We start from the raw sequence: 26768 nt of genomic DNA on the forward strand, positions 1-26768 counted from the left end.
GTCGTTCTGGCATTTTTTAATTTTTCAGACTGCTTTCCAACTTTGGATTTTCAGCTCTTCCCTTGGCTATTGATCTTTTTTATAAAAAGAATCTGATATATTTAATCTTTTTAATGGCTTTTTTAATACATTTATAAATCCATTCTCTTTTGACTGGTTTTATTTATATATGCTGCTATTTTTTGTGATTTTATACGTATTTGTGTCCTATTCATTACGCACTTAGTTTTGTTTTCATTTTCTCTGGGTTCGTGTGCATTGGACACTGACTATTTTTGTTACATTTGTCAGCCCTTTCTGTGACAATATAGGTTCATTTAATTTGCCTTTTGGGAGGACAATATGCACTATGCATTAATTTGATTACCACCCTAATTGGCATTTTCAGTATTGAATTTTTTGTATTTATATATATATTTATATATGTAGACATTATTATTATTATTGTCTGTGTTGTAATTTATCATTGAACCCTGCTGCTAGTATTTGCGTATTTGCACATGACATGAATTATGTTTTGATCATGCCCATTAGGATTTGCTTATATATTGTATACAAAGGTCTTATCGTGCAGTCTGTCTTCTATTTCCTTTGATTGGTGCACAGTGTCTCTCTATTTATGAGCTCACTACACGGCGACGCATCATGTGATCAAGCTCCCTGCGTGGAGCGAAACGCGTCATGGAGGACACTTGTCCGAATCTATCTTTGTTTGCCAACTTTGGGTATTAAATCTTTGCTTTACCCACTTCTGGTTGTGGACTGACTTATTCTGGGATTGGAGGCGAGAGGTCCGTGCCTACATCTCCGCCGTGAGAAGAGCGGATTGGACTATTTCTATATATATATATATATATATATATGTGGTAAATAAATACTAATTTGGATATGCCAATTTTTTTTATCTTTTGTTTTTTATTAGTAGTTGCTTTGATTCACTGATATTATACAACTGTGATATTCTTTTCTCTTTTTCACTCTAGCCACTAGCACCATATAGTATTGTAGTAATTAACTATTGTTTGATAGGGACTTGTTTGCTTTTTGTGTGTGAGAGGGTGACATGATCCACGTTGGCACCCTGAGGGAGTTTTATTAGATGACAATCACGGAAGCATTTCGCTACTTTCAAGTAAGGCATGCCTTGGGAGCCTGCGTGCCGCAGGTCCATAGTCTCACGGAAGCAGCCTCCCTTGAGGACAGACTACTAGCCAGCCGAATGGCCAAGGGCACAACCTCCTTAATAGATTAAAAATATGTAATAATTCCCTGGACATCCAGCACAAACTGAAAATTGCCTGAGAAAAGGATCTGTGGGACTTATACGAGGAAGAGTAGGAGGAAGCCCTCAGCGGTCCCAGAGAGATTGCCATTAGGGTGGGTTTACAGCTCATCCAACTCCAGATTCTACACAGACCCTACTATTCCCAAGCAACTGTGCACAACATGGGAAGAGGCGTCTCACAGACAGATTACATTTTGTAATCCGCTGCCCCAACTGGAGGTCGGTGACTTCTGGATTCTTTAGAGCCTTGTGAGATGGAGGATGGCTCATTTAGACGTTCTTCACTGGAGGACCATGAGGAGTGTACCTTGGAGCAACGAGCTACATTGTCCATGCTCCAGGTGCGCCCGTCTTCCAAAACAACAGAGTTGTTATTGACACGTTTTATTCTCATAGGTTTGGAAAATGATAAAACTTTGGCTCGAAGTACATTAGGTCTTTTTATGAACACCCACTGGCCTTCCTGCAATTCCTTGTTGACCATACCCCATTTCTGGTCATATTCTGGATTTGTAGTCCTGTTGGTGCTGTTCAACTTTTTGAAGCACAGACATCCTGTCTACCCAAACCGGACACCCCCCATTGAGCCAATTGGGTGTGAGTTTCGATCCAGGATTTCTCCCTTTAAGGGAAACAAAAAGAGAAACACCCGAAACAGCATTAGGTGTGATGTGATATGACCATAGTAAATGTCTTATGGCCTCTTCCACTGGTTCATGAGATGTCAAAGCTAATTGAATTGTGTCCTTTATCATCCTGTTGGCTCTTTCTACCATACCATTAGCTTTTGGACAGTAGAGCGGTGATTTGAGATGAGCTATGGATAATGTGGTCATACATTGTTTCATTTCATTGGAAGTAAATTGAACACCATTGTCTGTGATCAATGTGCCAGGAATGCCCTTTTTGGAAAAAGTATCTTTAAGGAATTCAATTAACGAAGATGTGGTGATTGTGAAGACCATTTTTGTAGAAATCCAATGGGAATGGTAATCGATCATTACAAACATGTATTTTTGAGAGTAGTTGAGCAAGTTTAATGGACCAATAACGTCCAGACCTAATTTGTCCCATGGTTTAGTAGAGATAGGTACAGGGATGAGTGGAGCTTTGCAAATAACTTTAGCTTTGTCACTGGTTCCACATGCAAGGCAGTCTCTTACGTTCTCTTCTACCATGGAATCCATCTTGGGAAACCAATAGTCTTGTCTGATTTAACTTTCTGTCATGCTCCTGCCTGGATGACCTTTATGGGCTATTTCTATTATGCGTTTGTACATTTTTTCTGGTGGAACAACCCTATTGTCTCTGTAGATGTGGTCCTTTACGATAGACAATTCATCCTTTACTACCCAGAAGGATTTAAGGGACTCTTGCAGGTCCTTGGGACTTTAAGGCCATCCATTACAGATAGTGTTTTTTAGATCATTGAGAATAATGTTCTCATTCATGCATTTTTCCCATTTCTCCTTGTTAATGGCAGGGATAACTACTGAAAGAATGGTCTCATCAAGAGGGTACGTTTAAGGGTTTCCTTTCGTGATTGGAAGTCTGGAGAGACAATCGGCAACACAGTTTTCATTGCCTGGCACATAGTTTATGGTGTAGTTGAAACCTTGTAGACCTAAAATCCATTTGGAGATACGTGGAGTAGTGTTTTCCAAGCACTTGATAGAAAACAAGGGAAGCAAGGATTTGTGGTCTGTTTTCAGAGTGAATGGGATCCCCCATAAAAAGAATTTAAAGTGATTTATAGCCCAATAACAAGCAAGGGCCTCCTTTTCAATCGTGGAGTAGTTGCGTTCTGGTTCCTTCAATGTTCTTAATGCAAAGGCTATCACTTTTTCTTGTCCTTTTACATGCTGTGTAAGTGAGGATCCCAACCCTTTCATGCTGGCATCCGTTATCAAAGTAGTTTTTGCATTGGGGTTGAACATACTCAGAATGGGTGCCTCAATTATAGCCTGCATGATCTGTTGGATATCATTGTGACATTGAGAGTTCCAATCGAACGAGGTACCTTTTTTGAGTAACTCTCTGAGTGAATGGACTTGTTCTGCAAAGTTCTTGACATACATGGACATGTACTCAACCAGGCCAAGAAAGGATTTGAGTTCCTCTTTATTAGTAGGAGTAGGAGCGAGTTTGACTGAGTCCACCAGGCTAGATTTTGGTTTGATTCCTTCACCTGATATGGTGTGACCCAGATAAACCACGGATTCAATACCTATTTTGCATTTCTCCTTTTGAGTGGTGAATCCAGCCTTGCTGAGTTTCTTTAAGACTTCTTACAGGACTTTATTATGTTCCGCTTCTGATGCTCCGTAAATCAGGATGCCATCCTGAAAGCACAGTACTTTGTCTGTTCCTTGCAAGATATTCTGCATAATGCATTGAAACACTGCCACAGCTGACGCTAGCCCAAACTGCATCCTTGAAAACTGGTATGCTCCAAAGGGCGTTATGAAAAAGGTAAGGGACTTGAACTCAGGGTGGAGAGCTACCTGATGGTAAGCGGAGGAGAGGTCGAGAACGCTAAAGAATGTTGCTCCTTGTATCACCGTGAGCATCTCGTTGATATTAGGGATGGGGTGTCTGTCCACCCATATTTTTGAATTCAAGTCTCTGAGGTCAACACATAAGCAAATGCTCTTACCTCCTTCTTTAGATGCTACCACGATGGGGGCCAACCATTCAGAACTTTCAATACGCTCTATCACTTTGTTGGCTTCCAATCTGTCAAGCTCTTTCTTGAGCGGGTCTCTTATGAGTAGCAGAACAGACCTGGCCTTGTGGACAACTGGTTTATGCTATGCTTTTAGTTTGATTTTGTGCAGGAATCCTTTCAGCAGTCCTAATTTATCAGTAAACACTTCGGGAAATTTCTCGCATATTTCTTTCCCAATTTTTGACTTTTCTGCAAGGTAAACTGGTTCGGGAGCATTTGGATCCAGCTTGATCCCCAAGTCTTTCTGGTGTTTCCACCCTAGTAAATTCGAACCATTTTTTGTGATGTAAACCTTTCCCAACGTGGATCTGTCTTTGAAATCAATGTGCTTGAGAAGCATTCCAACCAGGGGTATGGGATCATGGTTGCATCCTCCCGGTCTGATGTCAGGAGGTAGTAGGGTGTATTCTTTGTTTCCTGAGTTCTCTTGAAATGTGGATTCACTGATGAGAGTATATGGAGAACAAGAGTCAGCAAATACGATATTGTCAAGTAGTATTTCACACTTAGGAAATATGTTATTGGTAGGATCCGCTTTGTTAGCCACTTGGAATACAATATCTTCATTGGGAACTGGTTCGTTGCTAACCATATGAGTAACACTCTTCCTAAATTCCTTGCAGACCTTAGAAAAAGGTCCTCTCTTTTTGCATTTCTTACAAGTGACACTTCTCGCGGTGTATCTAACGTTGTGGGCAAAATTATTGGGATTACCACACCTGTAACACCTAAATTTACTCCCATCAGTATTTTGTTTCTCAACCTCAGCCGGTGAAGATTTTGATTTATTATCTTTTGTAGATATTTTATTTATACCATTATCCAACACCTGCTTGACCTCTACTGCATCCTTCATTTCATTCATGCAAAACGCTGTATGTTCAATACTCTCCGTGATATCAATTGCATGTTGTAAATCAGGGGCTTCAGCTAACAGTTTTTCTGAATCTTCTTATCACATGTGCATCTGACCAATTGATCCTTGATAAGTGATTCAGTTAGAGTGCCAAAATCACAAGTTGATGCTAATCCCCTCAAAACAGCAATGTAATTACACATTGTTTTATTTTTACCTTGTGAACGTGAAAAAAACTTGTGTTGTTCCAGAAAAACATTAATCTTTTCCCCGAATTGTGCTCCTAGTTTCTTCAAAGTGATTTCATACACATCATGCTGTACATCCCCACGATCCTCCTCATTAAGCTCTACATTTTCAATTATAGAATATGGAAGATCATTAAATATTTCTCTTGCATGCTTCCCTAAATTGTGTAACAAGATATGTTGTTTACGAACAGATAAAAAACTATCACCCCCTATGGCAATTAAATAAGACTCAAAAAGGTTTACCCATTTCCTCCATGGTTTAAGAGGTTCCCCTGCTTCATTGAGAAATGACGAATGTTGAGACATTGTAAAACCCACCATAGGGGAAAAGAGAGCGGAAAGCAAAGTAAGATAGAGAGGGAGAAAGTAAAGTGCAGCTAGAGATAAAAGGAAGGATACTGAGAGAAGAGAAATGTGGAGAAAGTGCAAGTAAAGGTACAGAAATGAGGAGAAAGTGAAAGTGAAGGTACATGTTTAAAATTGCAGCAAGTAGCAGAAAATCACTGAAAATTACTAAGTAAAAGTGGCATAGGTCACTCTGGTTTGTAAAACACAACACAATTGTCAGTATACAGCAATACTAAAAGTCAGGTAATGCATAGACTGGAAGAGCACTCTGGTGTGCCAGCGATAAACCGTGCCTGTCAGCGATGTAGTGGTTGACAGGCAGAGAGGATAAATATTAATTAAAGTTTAAAATATTTGTCACACGACTGAAGGAGACAGCACATCCGTAGCGTGTATAATTAGCAGCTGTGCCTGTCAGCAAAAAGCTTTACTAGCAGGCTGTGTGGATGATGGCAGCTCCTCTGTAACATATCACGTAGTGCCAGGATATACAGGAATGAGCAAGGTGCTCAAAAGAACATGTAGCAAGCTGTGCCTGTCAGCGTTGAAAGTTGCTGGCAGGCTGAACGAATAGCGAGGATGTATTAGTAAACTCAAAGTAGAGCCTGAATGTGAGGAGAACTAGATGCGGGCTGCGTCACACAGCAGCTGAGGTGATTAAATAAAAAGCTGCTGTGTGAAATTGAAGGGAGCAGACAGGCAGCGGCGTCACTCAAACAGCTGAGGGGATCGAGCTGAAAGCTGCGATGACCGCCCCTCCCTCCTTGAAACTGACACGGAAGCCAACGCTCTGAGGAAAAGGAGCGGAGCGGCAGGCTGCATCAATCAAAACAACTCAGGGGAGGGGGGCGGGAACCACAAAGCGAGATGCCGATAGCCCACTCCCAGCGGCAAAATGTTTGAAAAGAGCAGATCGGGCCAGGAGACAACAGACGGGCAGGAATGTGCCAATATCTCCACACGCCTAAAGGCGCAGAAATTATTGTTCAGATGGCTGCTGGTAGATCGAGGCAAGCCGCTCATGTCAGGATCCGAATGCTCCCTCAGGACTCACGACACCAGATACAGGAGGTGAACGCGCTGAAAATGTACCTAAGACAGCTGCGGGTTGTTGTAGCGCTGCTAGCGCTATCGCGGGCCCTCGCTGCGCATACTCGCAGCCGCAATGATGGACGCCACACTCTGGTACCGGTCTCAGCGCGGACTGCCTCTCAGGCCGCGCCCCTTTATTTTTATACATCGGCGTACGCCACGTTCGTGGCGTACGCATTGCGTAGTATCCCCTTGCGCTCTAGCGTCTAACGCTAGAGCGCTAACTGCAACATCCCTCCCCAACTTGGATAACAAAATAAACGGAAGTCCATAACAGTCACTCACTTGCTTGGCAGGCAAAGTCTTTAAGGCGGCTGCTTGGCGGGGGGTTCTCTCTCAGACCATACCTTGCGGTGGCACGAGTGCCGGAGCTGGTTGGGTGGCTGTTCGGGGCTTCACCTCCCGCCGGGGCAGGATGGCTCTGCTCTGGGGCGGTGCTGGCTCCGCTGGGCGTCAGTCCAGGTTCCAGCTCTGGGGTTGAGATCTCTTCCTCCCCACCGTTCAGCCCCCCCGGGTCTCGCTCAGTGGCTTCCGGAATGCGTTTGAACCACGAGATGTTCCTGGTGGTCGACTCCACCCCTCTTTCAGCTGTGATCATGGTACCCCGCCTCTGTGCCACTGTCCAACTACCTGGTTCATATCGGGGCTTGAATTTTCCTCCCGGCCTTCGATCCTTCACGAGGACGCTGTCCCCTGGCCTGATGTCGCGGTCTCGACTGCCTCTGGCCCGGCTCACCTGCCGGTTTCGGTGTGCCCGTCGTTGAAAAGCTTGCTCCGCTTCGAACGGTGGGGGCGCCCACCCAGGGGCTGTGGGTAGCCCATCGCGGCGTGTGCCTTTGAGCATGAGAGACCACGGGGCTTGTTTGGTGGAGCAGTGGGGCGTGCTCCGGTACTCTCCCAGGAATCGCTGAATCTCCCTCTCGGGGTCTAGATGCTCCACGCCGGCTATCCGAATCACTTTATTCAGGGTCCTCATGAAACGTTCCACCTCTCCGTTGGCCTGTGGCCACTGAGGGGTGATTCACCGGTGTTTTATCCCCTGGTGCTGGAGGAACTCCCTGAATTCGTGACCGTGGAAGGGTGGTCCGTTGTCGCTTTTCAGCTCCGAGGGACGCCCAAACATGGTGAATATCTTTTCCAGCGCTGGTCCTACAAACATGAATGCTGTGGATGGTAGAACTTCCACCACGGGATATTTCGAGAAGCTGTCGATGACCACCAGCGACACTTTTCCGTTTGGGAGACTTCCAAAATCTATACTGATTTTGTCCCATGGGTGCCTTCCCGGTTCTTCTGTCACGATGGGAGCCGGAGGCTCAGGGCCGCTCGTCACCTGGCACGCGGAGCAGCTCCTTACCACATCGTCCACCATGCCATCCAGCCCCGGGAACCATATCTTCGCCCTCATTCGGGCCTTCATCTTCTCTGTCCCTTGATGGCCGTTGTGAGCCATGAGCGTGGCTTTATGGCGCATTGCGGTCGGCATGACGATCTTGGACCCCCGCAGGACGACGCCATCGCGGGTCACACTTAGTTCATTCTGCACTCACCAGATCTGCTGCAAATCCTTCTTCTCCTCGTCTGCCCACGAGTTGGCGGTGTGTAGGAAATCAGCCCATGACCCTTTTTGAAGAGCTCCCCGTGTCCTTGCCATCACGGCGTCGTGCTCCCCGGCTTGTAGGATCTCCTGGATTGTTAGTACTCGAGGGCAGGTCAAAGCGGCCAGAAGGTCGATGTGTGCTTCGGTTTCATCTTCCTCTTCCTTCCCGACCGGGGACGTCTCATCACTTTCCGGGTGTCTCGACAGAAAGTCCGCCGGGTTTTTCGCACCTGGCCGATATGTCACATCCATCTGGTATTGTTGTAGCCCGATGGCCCACCTTTCGATCCTCGGAGGGGGGTGGGGCGCTGTCCCCTTGAACAAAGGCACCAATGGTTGGTGGTCCGTTACTACTGTGAAAGGGTGCCCGCAGACGTACAGGTGGAAGTGCCGGCAGCCCCATCGGATGGCTAGTGCTTCACGCTCGATCTGAGAGTATCTCTGCTCAGTTGCAGTAAGTGCCTTGCTGGCGTAGGCCAGGGTGGCCCATCTCCCCGGTTCCTGCTCTTGTGTGAGGACTGCGCCCAGCCCCACCGGACTGGCGTCGACGAGCAGTTCGGTCTTCCTGGTCGGATCGAAGTAGACCAGAGTAGCTTGATCCAGAAGTGTGGTCTTGATGGCGTGGAATGCTTCCTCTTCCTCCTGCCCCCAGTGCCACAGGGTGTCCGTCTTTGTGAGGCGTCTGAGAGGTTCAGCCGTGGTAGCCAAATTTGGGATGAACCGCCCACAGTACGTGGCCATCCCGAGAAAACTGCGGACTTCGGACGCGGAAGTCGGTGCTGGGGCATTTTTGATAGCCTGGGATTTCCTCGGGTCCACTTGAATGCCATGGTTGGTAAACGTGTACCCGAAGAACTCGATCCTTTGCTGAAAGAACTGGCACTTTTCTTTGTGTAACGTGACCCCAAACTCCCACAGCCTCGTTAGTGTAGACCGGACCCGCCGGTAGTGCTCATCCACCGTTGTGGCGTGTATCAGTATGTCATCACTGACATTCAGTACTCCCGGTAGCCCCTGCAGAATGTCTCTGATAGTGTTCTGAAATATTTCGGCTGCCGAGGAGATGCCAAAGTTAAGGCGTCGGTACCTTCGCAGCCCCAGGTGTGTGCTGAAGGTAGTTATGTATCTGCTCTCTTCGGCCAACGTTAATTGGTGGTACCCCGCATTAAGGTCCAGTTTGGAGAACCACCGAGCTCCGTTGAGGTCTGCGATTATGTCATCCATCGTGGGCGTGATGTGTCTCTCCCTTTTAATGGCCTTGTTGGGCAGCCTCATATCGATGCACACCCGAATCTTGCCTGGTTGGCGGGGCTTATCTGCTATCACCATGGGTGATACCCATGGGGTGGGTCCTGTTACTGTCTCGATGACGCCTTGCTCCTCCAGCTTCCTCAGCTCCTCCTCTACTAACGGGCGTAGGTGGAAGGGAATCCTCCTATGCTTTAACGCTGTGGGTGTGACTGAGCGGTCAATGTGGAGCTTGACCGGCGGTCGTCGGATGTTCCCCAGGCCAGTGAATAGCTCCGGAAACTGGTCCAGCAGGGTGGTCGTTTGGGATTCTTGTACCTTCCGCAGAAATGCTATCAGCCCTAGGTCTTCGGCTGCATGCCCGCTTAGGAGGGTATCTGCCTCCTGATTGATCACATGTATGTCAATCGTTATCTCTGCGTCATCCGACCTCACAGGCACCGTCATCTTTCCTGCCAGGGGCAGTGGTGTGTCACTTCCGTAGGCATAAATCTGGGCTTTCGACCGTCGGAGCTCGGGCTTGGGTCGGAGGCGATTGTACTGTTGCACCCCCATCATGGTGACTGACGCCCCTGTGTCGATCACGGCGTTTATTCGGGATCCGGCGACTAGGACGTCGCACCTCGGCTGTGGTCTTCTCGAGCTCTTGAGGGCTCTGGTGAATGAAACCAGGTATGTTTCCCCCTCGTCATCATCGGACTCCGATACCTCCTCCCGCAGGGCCTGTGCTTGCTTGCGGCCTGAGTTGGTGTGGGAAGACAACGATAGCTGGGACAGCTGTCTCACCATGTTCTTCGCTGGCCTCTTTCCCCTTCGGTCTCGTTGCGTGGATCGTTTGCGGCAAACAGACGCAAAATGGTTCATCACGCCGCAGTTGTCACACGCTTTTCCTTTTGCGGGGCACGTCCTGCCCGGGTGCTCGTCATACCCGCAGTATCCACACAAGGCCGCAGGCTTCTTGGTCGCAGGTCGGCGGGGCGCTTCACGTGTCTGTACCGCGTCGGCCCGCTCCGTTTTGACTGTCACTCCTGACCCGGCCCCTCGTGTGAGCGCCATCTCCATCTCCTCCGCGTGGGCGTCGGACAGATCATGGGACCGTGCCAGCACCAGGATATCCGCCATCGGGATGTTTGGTTGGCGAAGGATGAGTGTTCGTAGCTTTTTGCTTCGTATGCCGCAGATTATCTGTGCTCTGATCTCCTCCTTGGCTCTATCACCGACGAGGTGCGTGTCCGCTAACACCCTCAGTCGAGCGTGGAATGCATCCACCGACTCCCCTTCCCTTTGCCTTGCTTGGCGTTGCTTGAAGTGTTCAAAATCAGGGTTCAGCTGGGGGTCGAAATGTGCATTGAGGGCTGTCACGGCCGCATCATAGTCGTCCGCGTTCCCAGTGTTAGGAAGATGCTTGAATAGGAGATACACTTCCTCCCCTGCATAGTGGAGCAGTAGGGACCTCTTCACGGCTCCGTCCGTTTCTCTGGTGCCAGCGAAATAATTATTGAGCCGGCCAATCCACGTTTGCCAGCGTGGGGCGGCAGTGGCAGGGTCAGCAGTCTCGCTGAAGGGCGGCAGGACGCCAGACGCAGGGTGCAGTGGCACCGCTTGGGCGGGGCTCTCATCATCACCCATGGCTCCCTGGGACACAACACAGCAGGAGTAGACACCACTGGGGTAGGCCGCAGAGTCAAAGGATCCCCACACCCGGGAAGGCTAGAGAGCTTCAGGGCCCAGCCAGGGCACAGCTGCCAATCAGAAATCACCCAGGCAGGAAGCGGGAATGTTCATCCGCCGAAAGGGTCGTGATTTGGTGCACACGTGCACTCACCGGTGGTCGTACCAAGCACGTGGGGCTCAGCTTCACTGCCGAGGAGAGGAGCAGTTTCAAGTCGGGCCGTCGGACCCACGTGCGCGCGCGCGGGACTGCCGCGGGGCACGGGTCACAGCTGAGGCACACGGGGTCGATTGTCCCGTACCTTCGTCGCCAGTGTTGTAGCGCTGCTAGCGCTATCGCGGGCCCTCGCTGCGCATACTCGCAGCCGCAATGATGGATGCCACACTCTGGTACCGGTCTCAGCGCGGACTGCCTCTCAAGCCACGCCCCTTTATTTTTATACATCGGCGTACGCCACGTTCGTGGGGTACGCATTGCGTAGTATCCCCTTGCGCTCTAGCGTCTAACGCTAGAGCGCTAACTGCAACACGGGTGACAGAGGCAAGCCGGGAACCGGCACCGCTGAGTAAAGCAGGAGGTGAGAGGAAGCCAAAAATAGAATTTCAGAAGCAGGAGATCCTCCCTCAGCAGCCCAGGATAGAATCACGAATGAGCGGAGCTGCTCATAAACGAAGGTGCCTCTCACAGCAAGAATTCTGTAGCAGCGCTCTCTGCCAAGCAGGTGGGAACACTGGCAGCTGGTAATAGTAACTGGGGAAAGGATCTGCCCTGCCCCCAGCAAAGCTGAATCATCGCCAATTGTTAAGTAAACACCTCCACACACAAGTTGATGAGAAGGCAGGCGTTTATTCAAGTACAGATCCTCCAGCACCAGCTGAGCAAGTGAGGAACACCAACATTCCAAGGTGAGCTTCACACCAAGATTCTACTGGGATGGAACGTACTATTATGGGAAGAGGGGGAGAGAAGTGAGAGAGAGAGAGAGAATCAAGAAATGTAGAGAGGTAAAGGCATGGGGAAAATCACTAATTACAACAGGTGGTATTCAAGGGCCGGGGATGCCTTAAGAAATGGGACAAAATTTGGTCCGCCTGGTGAACCTATAGAGGATTCCGAAAGGCAAAGGGATAACTGGGTCTGCCTGGTCGTATACCCCCAAAAAAGAGTCATTACATGTACAATTGGTGACGTATTGTTTTGGTTGATTTGTTTTGATTTGTGTACATCCAATAATAAAGATTTATAAAAATAAAGATGAGGCTGTGATTTGACATTAAATTTACTATATGTAATAACTTGTGCCATAAAGGAGCGGTGTTTCATGCTCTTGGCAACCTCATAGAGTAAGGTTTACCTGCTCCCTAACTTAGTGGGCTCATCTGGTTCACAAATGAATTAAGCTGGCATTCCAATACAAGTTTAATATTGCCTACCTAGCCGGGACACCAGTGATTAATGACAAGACCAACCAGGTAAACTCTACCAGACTGCCCCAGGGCAAAGAGATCAGGATTAAAGAGAGAGCTGAGTGAGGCAAAGGAAAGGTGAAGCACTACATAATAACATATACCATATCACATATTGTTCAGCCTTCCAGCGGAACCCAAGAGGGCCATCTCCCTTCTTTCATACTGTCAAAGGCCCTAGTTTCAATGTCTTGCTGTCAGCCAGCGGTGAATAAATAAAGCACGGCGCCTTTTTAATCTTCGATATACATTACCTGCGCTTCTGGCTCCTCAGTAAGTCGTTGAGTATTTTTTGCGTTGCAATCTCACTCCTCAGTTTGCTGAAATCACTGGTAAATGTGCCATCGGCATGCCTGAGAGACCTGGGATAAGAAATGAAATAGTTACTGCACACGTTCCCGTGCACATTCCTCAGAGGCTTCCTTTAATTAAACTGCATCATTCTCATTTACATGTTTAACCAGCCCAGAGGACAGAACACAGTGGACTTATTTTTCCTATAATAAAACCGACGCGAAGGCAGCTCAATGGGCCTGTGAATAAACCCCAGTAACTTGTAAAATCTGATTAGATAATCCCCCAGTTTCCTGGTTTAAAAACAATTGGGACAGATTTGCCAAAAAAAGTGTAAAATCACGAGCCGAGTTCAACGACTTTGCATGAATGGACAGTTAAACTTTTTTGCCATTCATTAAGCAGGTGCAATAGGACACTTGAAAAGGCACAGGTTTTCAGCCATATTGCTACAGTGGTCATGTGATTATTTAAGGCTGTCTATTCCCCTTATTACGAGTTGTAAAACAAATTCTCTACAGTGAACAACATTTTCACCTTGGATACAGGTTTTCACCCTCATCCCCAGCAAATATGGGGGTGTTCCGTTCTCCTTCCCTCCTGGCATGGAAAAAAATGAAGTGCCAGGGCCAAGGTACAACTTACAGGCCCACTGCAGCTGGCATAACCCATGTCACTTTAAACTACAGGTTCAAGTCCAAGTTGTAACATTTTAGCATATATTAAATAGATTTAATGCTTCACTAATGAACGTTGCTTTAAAATATATACACTGCGCCACCATGTGGTGGTTTCACATATATATGTGCCAGTGTTTACAAATAAGAGTGGGTGCCGAGCATCGGAAAAATAAACACCGGCACAAATTAAGCACTGCTCCAAAGAGCATCTTTGACTGGAGTAACTTTCCTATCATGTACAGGGTTGAATTTCAGTTTGTAAATTCCAACAATCATACAGGTTTTGGGAGTTTACAAACATACAGAGCAAACTACTCCTTCTAATAAAATACTTTACACCCCTTGAATGAAATTTACTACTACCAGTTTCCCCACTCTTGTGGCGGAGAAATACTCACTGGTAAGACATGTAAGTCCGTTTATGCCTGGGAGTAATCCTTTTGTGAATGGCTGGCAGGTGAAATTGAGGTTGTTTCGGCCATAAATATAGATGTAATTAGGGTCCTCTACCTCATCTAAAAACATTACTAAAGGGTATTTAGTGCCTTTAATCCAAATATGAGTTTATGGTTTTGATACAAATAGCTCAAAGTATAGAAAACTGAGCTATCTGGCACATATCTACAAGCAAACTGCATTGTGCAAACCATTCTCCTTTCCACAGAGAAATCTAACAACATATTTTTAACTAACTTAGCTACAATGTTTCCAGTACTTTGGAGAATAGCACTACTTTTGAGCCTCTGTACGTTTCGGAGACATCGATTCACCAAATTACCTAGGGTAGCAGATTTCACATCATGCACCGTTTTACCCCAAATGACATTAACTTCTTAATAATAAGTTGGTGTAACTAATCTGTTTGAAACTACAAAGTAACACAAACATTGGAAAAACCAAAAGCTCTTCCTTTGTGCAGGCAGTGTGCCAATGCTTCTTTGTCTATGGATGAGCAATCACCGACACAAGCATCTGAAATTGGATGGCAAAGGGAAAACGTTTAGCTTTCTTCTTTTCTTAGCTGTTAAGAGCTCGCTCTCCAGTGCTGCTTCACCACTCATTGAATGATTAAAATGAAGACAATTTTCTCTGCCTGCTAAAATATACTGTTCCAAAATGACTGCCATGTTTATAATTAGTTGGTGAGAAGCATGGCTGCACATCGGGCAAGTGCTAACTAAAGCATCTGAAAACGTATGATATAGAAACTAAAGAAACCCTTTTTTTTATTATCCATTTTTCATCAGACGGTGGAGCGCTGAAACTTTTCAGACACTCACCCCCAGTCACAGATCTGGGCTGAATCCACCATATTCTTTAGCTCATTTCGCCACCTTAGTTTATTATTTATTATTATTTAGCGAATTATAGAGCGCCTGGTGACCCGGAGGCATCCCCGCGCTATGAGATCAGTGGAGAGCTGAGGGGAGGGGGAGGGATACTATTTGGGAAAAAGGAAAGTTTTCAATCTTTTACGAAAGAGGAGGTGACAGGATTCCAGACGCAGGCTGCGAGGAAGTGAGTTTAGACCCAGCTATGTGCAAATCAGTCTTGACCCTGAGCCTCATGGGAACAATCCAGCCCAAACTGCCAAGCCAGGTCTTCCCTGAACCGGAAACAAGGATTCTGGGACTGGTTTCTGGGTAACACCCTTCATCAGCCAGGCGAGCATGAATCCAGTGGCAAAATGAGCAAGGGACCCACATCTGGGCATACCCTGCCAACTTAGGGCAAACAAAGCAAACACAAGGGGATGATGGACGGAGTGCTGAAACTTTTCAGGCACTCACCCTAGTCACAGATTTGGGTTGAATCCATTATCATTCTTTAGTTCACTTGGCCACCTCAGTTCAGACCCAGCTATATGCAAATCAGTCTTGACTCTGTGCCTCATGGGAACAGTCCAGCCCAAACTGCCAAGCCATGTCTTCCCTGGACCAGAAACAAGCATCCTGGGACCTATTTCGGTCTAACAGCCCTCATCGGCCAAGCTAGCTTGAATCCAGTGCCAAAGTGAGCAAGGGACCCACATCTGGGCATACCCTCGCAATTTAGGGTGAAAAAAGCAAACACAAGGAGATGATGGACGAAGCGCTGAAACTTTTCAGACACTCACCCCCAGTCACTTATCTGGGTTGAATCCATCATCGTTCTTTAGCTCACTTCGCCACCTCAGTTCAGATCCAGCCATATGCAAAATCAGTCTTGACCCTGTGCCTCATGGGAACAGTCCAGCTCGAACTGCCAAGCCAGGTCTTCCCTGAACCCGAAACAAGCATCTTAGGACTGGTTTCTGGGTAATACCCTTCATCAGCCAGGCTAGCTTGAATCGAGTGGCAAAGAGAGCAAGGGACCCACGTCTGGCCATACCCTGCCAACTTAGGATGAACAAAGCAAACACAAGGAGATGATGGACAGAGCGCTGAAACTTTTCAGACACTCACCCCCGGTCACAGATCTAGGTTGAATCCATCATCATTCTTTAGCTCACTTCGCCACCTCAGTTCAGACCTATATGCAAATCAGTCTTGACCCTGTGCCTGATGGGAATATTTCATGCCAACATCTAAAGGGTTGAAGGCAAAAGCAGTCAATGACTGATCATAAAGTATTTAACACAATATGTTTGCCCTGAATGGCTCAAGCACCAGGCCCATCAAACCTAAACAATAATTAATTATTAGCATATGCTAAAAGTCTCTGCCAGATCTTTCCTTTTAGGTGAGACAATTTGTTATTTAAGGCCTATGCTAGTGTGGTGTGTGCAGGTAGTCTAGGCAGAGATGAAATACTACTTAAAGCAAACCCTTTCCCTCCCACTTGGTAATGAGTTAATACTGTGATTTATGGTTGCACTAATTCTAAGAAGTAACGTCATACAGCAGGCCCTCTTTACACAAACTATTTTTATTAAATCTCAATATTGCATACTTGTTAAGCTGGTCATTTCTTTAGGATGCAGATCATGTCTAACCAGATCACTTCTCTGGGCTCCTAAATAGTATCAGAAGAAGAGGCATATCAGGTAGGCAACCCTTATCCTTGACACTTAGGGCCCGGTTATGATTTTTGGCAGTGCGTGGGCGGGCAGCATGCCACTGCCGTGCCATCGTACCACCAAGAGTTGCTGCAGCCAGCCTGCCAGATTACAATTTAAAAGTGGTCTGGCAGGCTGCGTGGTGATTCTGTGGTGGTGCCTCTTTCAAAGGCGATGGTGCCTCTGAAAAAGGCACCACAATGGGACCGCACTACAAGGTTCCTGCACGGCATGGACTCAAATGTCCATGCTGTGCAGGAGCTAGTGTGCATGAACACAGGGGAGCACGTGTTTTGCCACTCTGTGTGCATCCACATATGGAGGAGGCACAGGGGGCCCTGTAGGGCCCCCTTTGCTTCCTGTGTGCCACAGTGCATATGGAGTAAGAACCTCCATGACACCGCCGGCAGAGAGGAAACTCATAATATGCTTTGCGGGACATATTATGGCCTCTGACAGCCGCAGCACCCCAGGGAACGGCGGTTCCCTGGTGGCGTTGGCGCTCCCAGGGCAGTCTGCCCAACTCATAATGGGCCAGTCAGACCACCGGTGCAGTGGTGGCTGGACTGCCACTGCCGTGCACCCGCAAGTCTGGTGGTCCTCGGACCGTCATACTAGTAATCCGTGCCTTAGGGCTTTATTACAAGTTGCCAGACTCACAGGGCACAGTGGTGGTGGCCTTCTGACTGCCCCATAACAACCAGGGCGATCGGGCCACCCTGGGACCACCACAACCGATTGGTGATGGTGTGGTGGTATTGAGGCCGCAATGGTTGTGAGGAAACAAAACGGGTCCTACAGGGCCCCCTGGTGCCTCACGCCATGTGGATGCAGACAGGGCGCACAACGCGTGCCCCCCTGTGTGCATGCACACCAGTACCTGCATGTTCTCATTGCGGTGCCTTTTCCATAGACACCGCCCTGGGAATGCTAAAAAACTGCCCGCTACAGGAGAAAAACCGTGATCTGGCAGGTGGTTTGTACATGGGTTTGATGTTGCAGGAGTGGGGCGGTCCCGCTCCCACACCGCCATACTCCTAATAAGGCCCCTAGTACCAGTGCTCAGATGAGTCTTCCTATCCAAATTTACTCTATGAATGTAAGTGCATTCTCTTTCGGAGCCACAAGAGGAGCTGTGGTGCACAGGGCAGCAGGCAGAGTACACGTTTGTAGAATCTCCCAATCTTGAAAGGTATTGGAAAGACATATGGAATATCATGTTATAATACTCAATGCAGAGTATCTCGTAAAATGTTGCTTTGATAATTTTATATGTGAACTTCAAAATCTCGGACGATTAGCCATTTCTATACTACTGCTCCTGCACATCACCCCGTTAATCGCACTGCAGGAACTTGTTCTAGCCGCTGGAGAATGCTGTGAACAAATATCGATGACGAAATTAAGAACTTTTGGAGCATATTATCAAGGAGGACGTTAAAAATTATAGCCGCTTTAGCGGCAGAAAACTGCCGCTAAAGTGGCGATAATGGGCTTGATAATAAGGCCTTATCAAGGTTCCTCAGGTGCTAAATGTGCCTTAATTTAGACTCGCTGCTTTCCTCCAGCAATTGTACATAATTTCTGTTTCTTTAGTTCCTGACCCCTTCAATAACACCTTTGCACATGACTCACTCAACATGTTTTCCGGTTCCATTATCACTTGACTGGCTTATGTTTGTCATGGAACCAACTTCTTGAAATAATTTTTATATAACAGCTGCATTTTCTTTTTAATAGAGCATAAAATAAAATTTTAAGTGAAAACTGCGGACTTTCTAGTGAACATTTCAGCTCCGTTTGAGTTTATTTTTCCTTCCTATGCACCGGTGAAAGGTTGCGCCTATCGTTCTCCATAACAGTCAGCTTGAGGCTGCTCAGCTGTGATGCCCTAAGAACTCAGGGTCAGATGTACTAATAGGCAAGTGGCAAATAGTACGTGAAAAATGAGCACCAACTTATTTTGTGACCTGTCTGTTATTTTGCAATGTGACCCATATACTAGCATGTCACATCGCAACATTCTCATACACTGGTGGTGCTAGAGTAACCTGCTAATGAACTAGACAGGTCACTGTTTGCAAATCCTCTATGAGTGGCTGCCATCACAGTTACAGTGGCCTTCAAGGAACAGTAGACCTACGTTTGCAATCACAAATGAGAATCATTTTATTAAAGCAGCCAGTGTTACTGCTATGTAGAACATGTTTTCATGTTGGCAAGGCATCAGGAGAGTAACACAGTGATCCTCTCTACCACTCCATACTCCCTACTCTCTCCAAGGCCACAGGGCACAAATGCCACAAGGAAACTGTCTCTACGGGTTCCAGAATCACCTTTGCAGACGAGTTTCTGCTTCCTTTAAGGTGTCAGTAGCGTTTCAACCATTTGCAAATGCAATTGGGCTTCCACCATTTGAAGCGTCTCATTGAGAGAGGACGCCCCTTTCATTCGCCCTCCGAAATGCAATTCAAAATGAGCTGCAAACCCCATTTTGAGATTCAAAAATGCTTTCCAGAATCTCAAAAGAAGCTTAGCAGATTGTACAAACCCCTTTGTTGTACAAACGACTTTTGGAGTCTGAAACCCTGTGATGGTGTAAGTTTTAGTGTGTGCGTGACTGCAAAACTGCTTTGTACATCTGGCTTTTAGTCCTTTTAAATTAAAACACTTATTTGTTATTAGTACGCAGGGTAAAGTAATTGGGCCACACCAGCCTTGATCTTTTAAAGATATTATTATGATTGCAGCTGTTAGTTTGTGTGTCTACTTGTGCTGGTATTAGTAAAAAGCACATTCCACCGGTGCAGGCGACAGCCGAAGAATGCTGCAGTGAGGCATGGGCAAAGCGGTGATCAGAAGGAAAGGAATGCTGGGTCAGATGAGAGAGGAATATGGTTTATCACCTTCTGTATAATTGAAATTACCCTTTTCATAGCTGTTCAGAAGTACTAAGGGGCATATCAACAACAACCAGCGATAATTATCGCTGAGTACACCTAGCGCTCGGATAATTATCGCCGGCTAGCGCCGATTTTTATCGATTTTTACGCTTATCTTATCAGCGATAAAAATCCTAGCGCTAACTGGCTAACGTGAGATTATCGCAGGAAACCCAGTGATAATCTCACGTTAGCTAGTTGATAGGGACTCACAAACTTAGCCATGATATCCTCCTTCCATAGGATATCATGGCTAAGTCAGTCCTGAAGCAGGTGTAAGGAAAGTAGCGATAACAGGAGTTATCGCTACTTTTCCTGCCGCTATGCTTCATAGCGTGGGGCTTGATGATAGGAGAAATGTCGCTTAGCGACATTTCTCCTGTCATGTCAGGTCAGGAACGCCCACTTTGCATCTCATTAGAGATGCAAAGCTGGGCGTTAGAAATCCCCACGCTAAAGCAAGGTTTCACGCCTTAGCGTGAGCTTGCTAATATAGCGATAAAATTATCGCCGCTTTTCGGCCGAAAACGGCCGCTAAAGCGACGATAATTTTTTATCGCCTCGTTGTAAATATGCCCCCCAGTTCCCCTACGATCCATCCAACATAATTAAAGCCTCCCATATATTTATTGACAATGAGGTCTTTTATGACTGTCACAAAGAAATGCATTTCTGAATGAATCATGTGCACAAGTAAAGCACTTCAGAGGGTGAGTCTCAAACAGTGTTTCCAACTGTGTGTATCATGCCACAGTTTACTAATGGTAAATAAAACATCGCACTACTGCTTATCTCTGCCACGTGAACAAAAATGGAATAAAATAAAATACATCAAATGCTCAGGACGTCTCTACAGTAGGCATGGACATACTGTTCAGACCGATAGAACTCTTGCCCCTTCCCAAGGTGAGAGTGCTGGTTTGCCACAATTTCTTGAACTCAGAAAAGAACTCTTTGTTCCTAACATCAGACATGGAAAGTACAAGGATAACAACACTTTTCCGGGTTTCCTTTTAAGAGCTGAATTAATTATTTTTGCAGTAACTCTTTGTTATTTTATTTGCTGTGTGGTCCAGTTCACAGGGGTATATTTACAAGGGAAGTGACGGAGCGCAGCGTTATCCTTCTTGGCTTAACACCGTGCACTGACACTTTGGAAACACAGGGCTGCACCGTATTCACACAATACGGTGCAGCCCTACATTTCTCCCTTCGCTAGCTCTAATTACTGCTGCCTAGCACCAACACAGTCACCCTTGTACAATAGTGCAAGGGTGCCGGGGGTGTGGGAATTATTGTTTATGTGCAGGAAGGTGTCCCTTCCTACACATAAACAATCTTAAATGGCGATTTATTTTGAAGTTTTTCTATAGCGCGAACAAGACCCTTGCGGGTATCAGAGCATTTTACAAGGTAAATATAGGAAACAAACAGGTATATAGTAAATAAACAAAATGTTCCATACAAATCAAAAATCGTATATCCGCTTATAAACTTGGCTCATGTGAATTTGGACATGAGAAGAGATTTCACTTCTTCTTTGAAAGATGCAATAGAGGGATTCCGTCTAGTTTCTTGGGGGGTAGTGCATTCCAAATCCTGGGCGCCATCTCCAAGACTGCCCGGTTGTATGTTTTCTTCTTGTTGAATTATTGTGGTTTCAGTAAAAGGTTACTGGCACTTCTGGAGGATCTGTTGCCACATGAAGGCACCCGTTTCTGTGCCAGATAGCTAGGAGTGTTGTGATGTATGGCTTTATGTGTCAGACATGCGATTTTTTGTTGAATTCTGGCTTCAAAAGTTAGCCAGTTCAGGGATCTAAGGTCCGGGGAGATGTAAGAGTTTCTTTTGGACCCAGTAATAAGTCTAGCTGCTGCATTGATTTAAGCTCTTAGAGGGGCTGTCGAGGATCTGGGAAGACCGCAAAGAGAGACACTCCCCTATTCCACTCTTGGGATTTGTAACTTCTATGTGAGTTTGCAACTTGTCATTTTAAAAATTATTGTTTATGTGCAGAAAGGGACACTTTCCTGCACATAAACAATCGGTTTGCTGTTTTTATGTGTGCTGTTCAATGCAGCACATATAGAAACAACAAAAACAAGGAGAAATGAAGCATCAGTCCTTGTTGCACCATGTTAAGACCAGTTATTTTTTGTCTTAATTTTGGCGCTGCCCCATATTTATGCCACCCTTGTAAACAGGGGGCAGCATCAAAATCAATGGGTGTTGCAGCAGAACGCCCACAGCAACACCCATTGCCCACCCCTTTCACGCTATGTACAGCATGAAAGAGTGCCCTTTTTTACAAGGCAGCGGGAAGTCCGTACCACCACAGGAACGTCTTTAAAAGTGACGTTCCTGTGGCGATAGAGGCTTGTAAATATCCCCTACATTACCTTAAGATTACAAACAAGTGAGAGCTTTAAGAAGAAGGAGTAATGTATGCGTTTGTCTAAAATCAAACTCTTTGGGGCAATTGACAAAAGCCCTTAAAAGCAAATGAAGCAGTTCTACAGGAGTACTCTTCTTGAAAAACTCTAACACTCCACAACGTCCAACTCACGTCCAACTCCCTAATTCTAAAAGTACAAACAGGGCACAAACCTTTCTGTTTGTACTAATTATATGGGAATAGCACAATTGTATTTCCATTTTAGATGTTTTAGTGCCAAGGTAAGGTAATTACTGCAAGTGGTTCCTTGTTGATAGCCCATCAGCCCTAAATCCAGAGCAAATTCACATCTCCTAGGACAATAAATTTAACACAGCATTGGAATATTGCACCTGGATTTACACAAAACTCTATTTTAAGAGTCTGGGGCCTGGGTTACATGTGCTGACAGAATTTGGAAATGGTGGCTTTGCTTTCAAGCACAGGTCAGTCAACCTATCTCACATTTCAGAGGGGTAGGACATGTGCTGTTTCCTACACAGCTGTCTCAGTTTGCACATTAACTACTTCTAGTTAGAAAAGAAGGCCAGTATTTAGAATAGAGATCATTCTTTTTATTGTAGCCAAAAATGCAATGACCTGACACATTTCTCTGCCCTTCAAATTCTCGGTGCTTGTTTGTAGGTAATAAGACACATCTCTCCGTGGTTATGTATAGATCTTATTTGAAATTCTTTAATATTGTCATTTAATCAACATTGGAATCTTAGATTTTAAAGAACATCTCGACCATATCTGACTCTCTAGTTTCTTAGGTAAGTGAGTGGATTTAATTCTGGCTAAGCACATTTAAATCATCCTATGAGAGTAGATCAGTAAGAGTGAGTCGGCTCGGACGCGGCGGGTCTGGGGTGGGTATCTTACCTGTCCAGGGCAGGCAATGTTGTTGCAAGCTGGAAAAGAATCATGAGTGTGGTGAAGACCAGCCAAGGTCGGATCTGCAGAAGGGCCATTCTGTCACCTGAGAAGAAGAGACACACTGTTAGGAGACAGGTTGCTTAGGAGTGATATAAACAGCTGCCCCTTTCATGTGACAGCATTCCAAATCTAAAATGATGCCCAGAGCCAACAGAGGAGCTTGTTTCACAGCTGGAATTTATGCACCTAAATCCACCTAACATGGTTAATCCCCATGGGTAGGGAATAACTATGAGGACCTGTTTTTTCTAGGCGAGGGTTTTTTAATGAAATTTAGGCTTATAATCAGGGCCTAATTGTTTAAGAGTTTGTCCTCTTGACCTGAGGACATATTTATCAGACCTTTCCCCCAGAGGTCTTGCTGGTGTTACCGAGCAGTACCACAAACACAGGCTACATAGCAGCAGGGAGGGATGAAGGGAGGGAAGGAACCTTGCACCCGAGTAAGGAAGTATAGAAATCAGTGTGATGAGGATGACACGTTGGAAGGGTCCACATTAGCGTTCTTTGGGTGCTTCAGGTGGTATCTCATTGTTAGGGACGTAAGCCTTGTATAAATAATGTCATAACTAATGTTTACTTCTTTGGGGTAGTGAGAGTGAAACATTTCATATTCATGGGGAAATTCGTAGGATTGCTGAACATAAACAACACATTGAACATTGGCTAACCTCCAGTTCATCCTTATGTTTTTAGCTCTTTGTACAGTGTGCTATGGTTTGCTGTATGAGGTTTCCCTGGAGCCCTCCCAGAACGAGCCTCGTGATGATATGTAAAGTCACTTTAAACAGACCTGCGGTGGCACAGTGGCATGGAGGCTTACATCTTCTGCTGCTCGCAGTCGCACTGTTAAACTGATTACTACGAGTATCCGTCATCTTTAGAACTGATATTAATTGTAATTTTATAAAATCATAAAAACTCAGAAGAGCTACTAAGCCCTAGCAAAAGCCACAGGGCCTGCAAACCTTTAGACACTGATCAATTAATGACCAGCCCTACACTGTTTTTGTCTCACCATTTTGAGATGCTTTAAAACTATAAGGAGGGCATCCCCATTACTGATAGACTGAATGCCCCCTCAAACGCGTTGTATTCATTGTCAGCATTCCAGTTTAGCTCCCACCCAATCATAGCTGCACGTCTTACTTATTTAGCAGTCAGAGTTGAGAGACTTGCCTAATGGAAAGTCTCTGCAAAGCAGGCAGACTGAACCGGAGAAGCAAATCCGGGCTCAATACGTGCACAATATCCTGAGCTCTTTGCTTCGTCCATCAACACTCTTGTCAGAGCATTGCTCGCCGAGGGGCTGGACCCCTTCACAAAAGAAAGTGATCATCCCTTCTTCTGAAAGAAATTTGGCCCTGCTCAGCCTCACCATAGTAGGCATTGGCTAGATTCTAAGTAAAGTACAGCTAAGAACACCTTAGTGATTAAGTTCAAAATAAAGTGTATAAGCATGGTTCACTGGACCTATGAAAACTAGATCTGGCCAAGCCATGGGACTAAGACTGCATTACTAGGCACGGCTGAGGCAGAGATGGAGGCAGCAGGCATGGGCCATATGACTTGCTTAGTCCTCCTGGCCCTTCCCCAACACTCATCACGATGGACCACTGCCTATTACCTGTCGGAGGGCAATCCATTGGCGGAATGGAGGCTCCGGGTTTTCCGCCTTCAGTGGAAGGCCCACCAAGGTGCTACTCGTAATATTTCAGTTTTGTATATGATATTTGCCCCTGGGGTCCTGCTCTAACAATGTTTGGTTAATTTGTTTAATAGATCTATGTTTAATATCTGTAGCAAGTCCCTATAGTAAACCTCAGAGGACACTTAAGGTTGGTGCCTGCAATTCATCGATTGAACAGCCAACCAGTAACACCGCACATAAAGTAAAGAACCCAGGCGCCAATTTAGAAAAAATATGTCCCAAGGCACACATTGGACAAAATGTTTTCTACTATTCTAGGATTGCAGGCACTAAGGGTATTCATTTCACTTCCCTGCCTTGCAACCCTTAGACTCTATTGTAAACTTCCGCTTGCACTACAGGAAGAACTTGAGCACAGCTAAGGAAATGCCAACCAGCTTCAGGCCGCACAAAATGCAGGCATCTGGGTGAATGACAGCATTAGGCACACTGGCAGCGTGCCAGGCGAGTTTCGCTGACCCTAGGACGAAGCTCGCACTAAAAGGCAGTGTCTTGCCTTTTACACAAATGTTTGCTTCCCGCCTCTCCCAAACACAAGGCGGATCAAGCCTGTCAATCGCTGTCCAACTAGAAATTGTAGACCAGCAGAAGAGGCGTGGTTTGTTTATGACCCTTCTCACTGGGATTGATGGGGGTGAGGGGTCCTTTATGGCTGTCCATAAGTGATTTATTGCACTTTCACTTGTGGATCGTCGGGATCCAGCGCTGCCAAAGCCCCTCCTTCCTGAAGTGTGCTTCTCGCTTCAAGGATGGCTTGCCCTCTAAGTCCTCTCTAGAAGCGTCCCTGCTCCTCACTTGCATTAGCAATGTCCGGGCCACTGTGGGACACTCACAACAATATAAGAACCGCCAAATACAATGTCAGCTGCATGCATCCGCGCATCACACCGAGAGACATGTGATGCAAACTACACACGAGGATCAGCCTCAGGCAGCGGTGCTGTTCGGTGCCTGATGGAGGGGCGCCCTGCGGGCGGATGTGATCAGAGACCCACCAGGCTGAGAGGGTTCTTGCAGGAAGAATACTAGGCACAGGGCGGGGAAACATCTCCAACTATTCCGGCCGGGGAATCCCACATCTCATACACCTGACCAGTATCCACCTTAAGAGCGAGCCCTTCGCGGCACGAGGCAGCCTCAAGTTACTCTCTGTGACACTGACAGTGACACACTGAAGCCGACCAAAAGCTCCGTAGCTCACTGAAAACCCCAAACCGACTAATCCTCCCACAGACAAGTCAGGCTCAACGTTTAGATCCTTAGGGTGACACTCAAACCAACGAATGTCCCCTTAGACTCACTGCCAGACTGAAGTGACTAACACCCCCCAGACAAGTCAGACTCAACGTTTAGATCCTTAGGGTGACACTCAAACCAACGAATGTCCCCTTAGAATCACTGCCAGACTGAAGTGACTAACACCCCCCAGACAAGTCCGGCACAAACTTTAGGTTCTAAGGGTGACACTCAAACCAACGAATGCCCCCTGAGACTTACAGGGACACCGAAAATGACAACTTCTACCCCCACAGACAGGTCCGTTTCAGTCTCTAGGTCCTTGCAGTGATCGTGAACCCGACTAATGCCCCATAGGCTCACTGAGTCACTGAAACTGAAAGCCAGCCCCATAGACGAATCACGCTCAGTCTGTAGGTGCGTACGGAGATATTGAAAACGACTAAAATCCCATAGACTCACTGCGGCAGTGATACCTATTAACACCTGCACAGGCACGTGAGATACTTAGGGTGACACTGAAAGTGACTAATACCGTCACTGAAAAGCTGTGGCTCCATCTTCAGCTGCCAAGGGCGACACTCAAACCAGCTAATGCCGCCCAGACTCACTGAGACCCCGAAATGTACACATGCCCACACAGACAAGTGAGATACTTACGGTACCACTGAGACGTGCAGTCACAAAGATGTCCCTCAAGCATCCAAGAAGGCACAGGGACCAGTGTGAGCATCCCAACCCTTTTAAAGGCTTCTCCGCCAACATCGGAAGTCATTAGTTGAACAATTACTAGAGAAGCGTGGGGATAGAATACACATTTATTATGAGCAAATTATTATTAGAGCTTCTGAAGATTAGATCTCATTGGTAATATGCAGGACTGTGGCAGATGGATTTATGGGCCTTTCCAGCCAATACGTTCCGATTCCTGTTTGTACTGTTAACACAC

At 46.4% G+C, this 26768-nt stretch overlaps 1 protein-coding gene across 1 annotated transcript in view; it reads right to left on the reverse strand.

The window, feature by feature from the left end:
- The window catches only part of LOC146860861 (uncharacterized), a 62324-nt gene extending 35803 nt beyond the window's left edge, over positions 1–26521 (reverse strand). Inside the window, exons 1-3 of the mRNA XM_085646385.1 lie at positions 26480–26521; positions 22819–22915; positions 12801–12908 (exon numbers count right to left, since the gene is read on the reverse strand). Of these exons, the coding sequence (XP_085502511.1) occupies positions 12801–12908; positions 22819–22907 (197 nt within the window). The 5' untranslated portion in view covers positions 22908–22915; positions 26480–26521. The remainder of the gene's footprint in view (positions 1–12800; positions 12909–22818; positions 22916–26479) is intronic.
- Between the last annotated feature and the right edge of the window lie 247 nt (positions 26522–26768).

Source organism: Triturus cristatus, chromosome 3_1 (genome assembly GCF_964204655.1).
Source record: "Triturus cristatus chromosome 3_1, aTriCri1.1, whole genome shotgun sequence".
Classification (NCBI taxonomy): domain Eukaryota; kingdom Metazoa; phylum Chordata; class Amphibia; order Caudata; family Salamandridae; genus Triturus; species Triturus cristatus.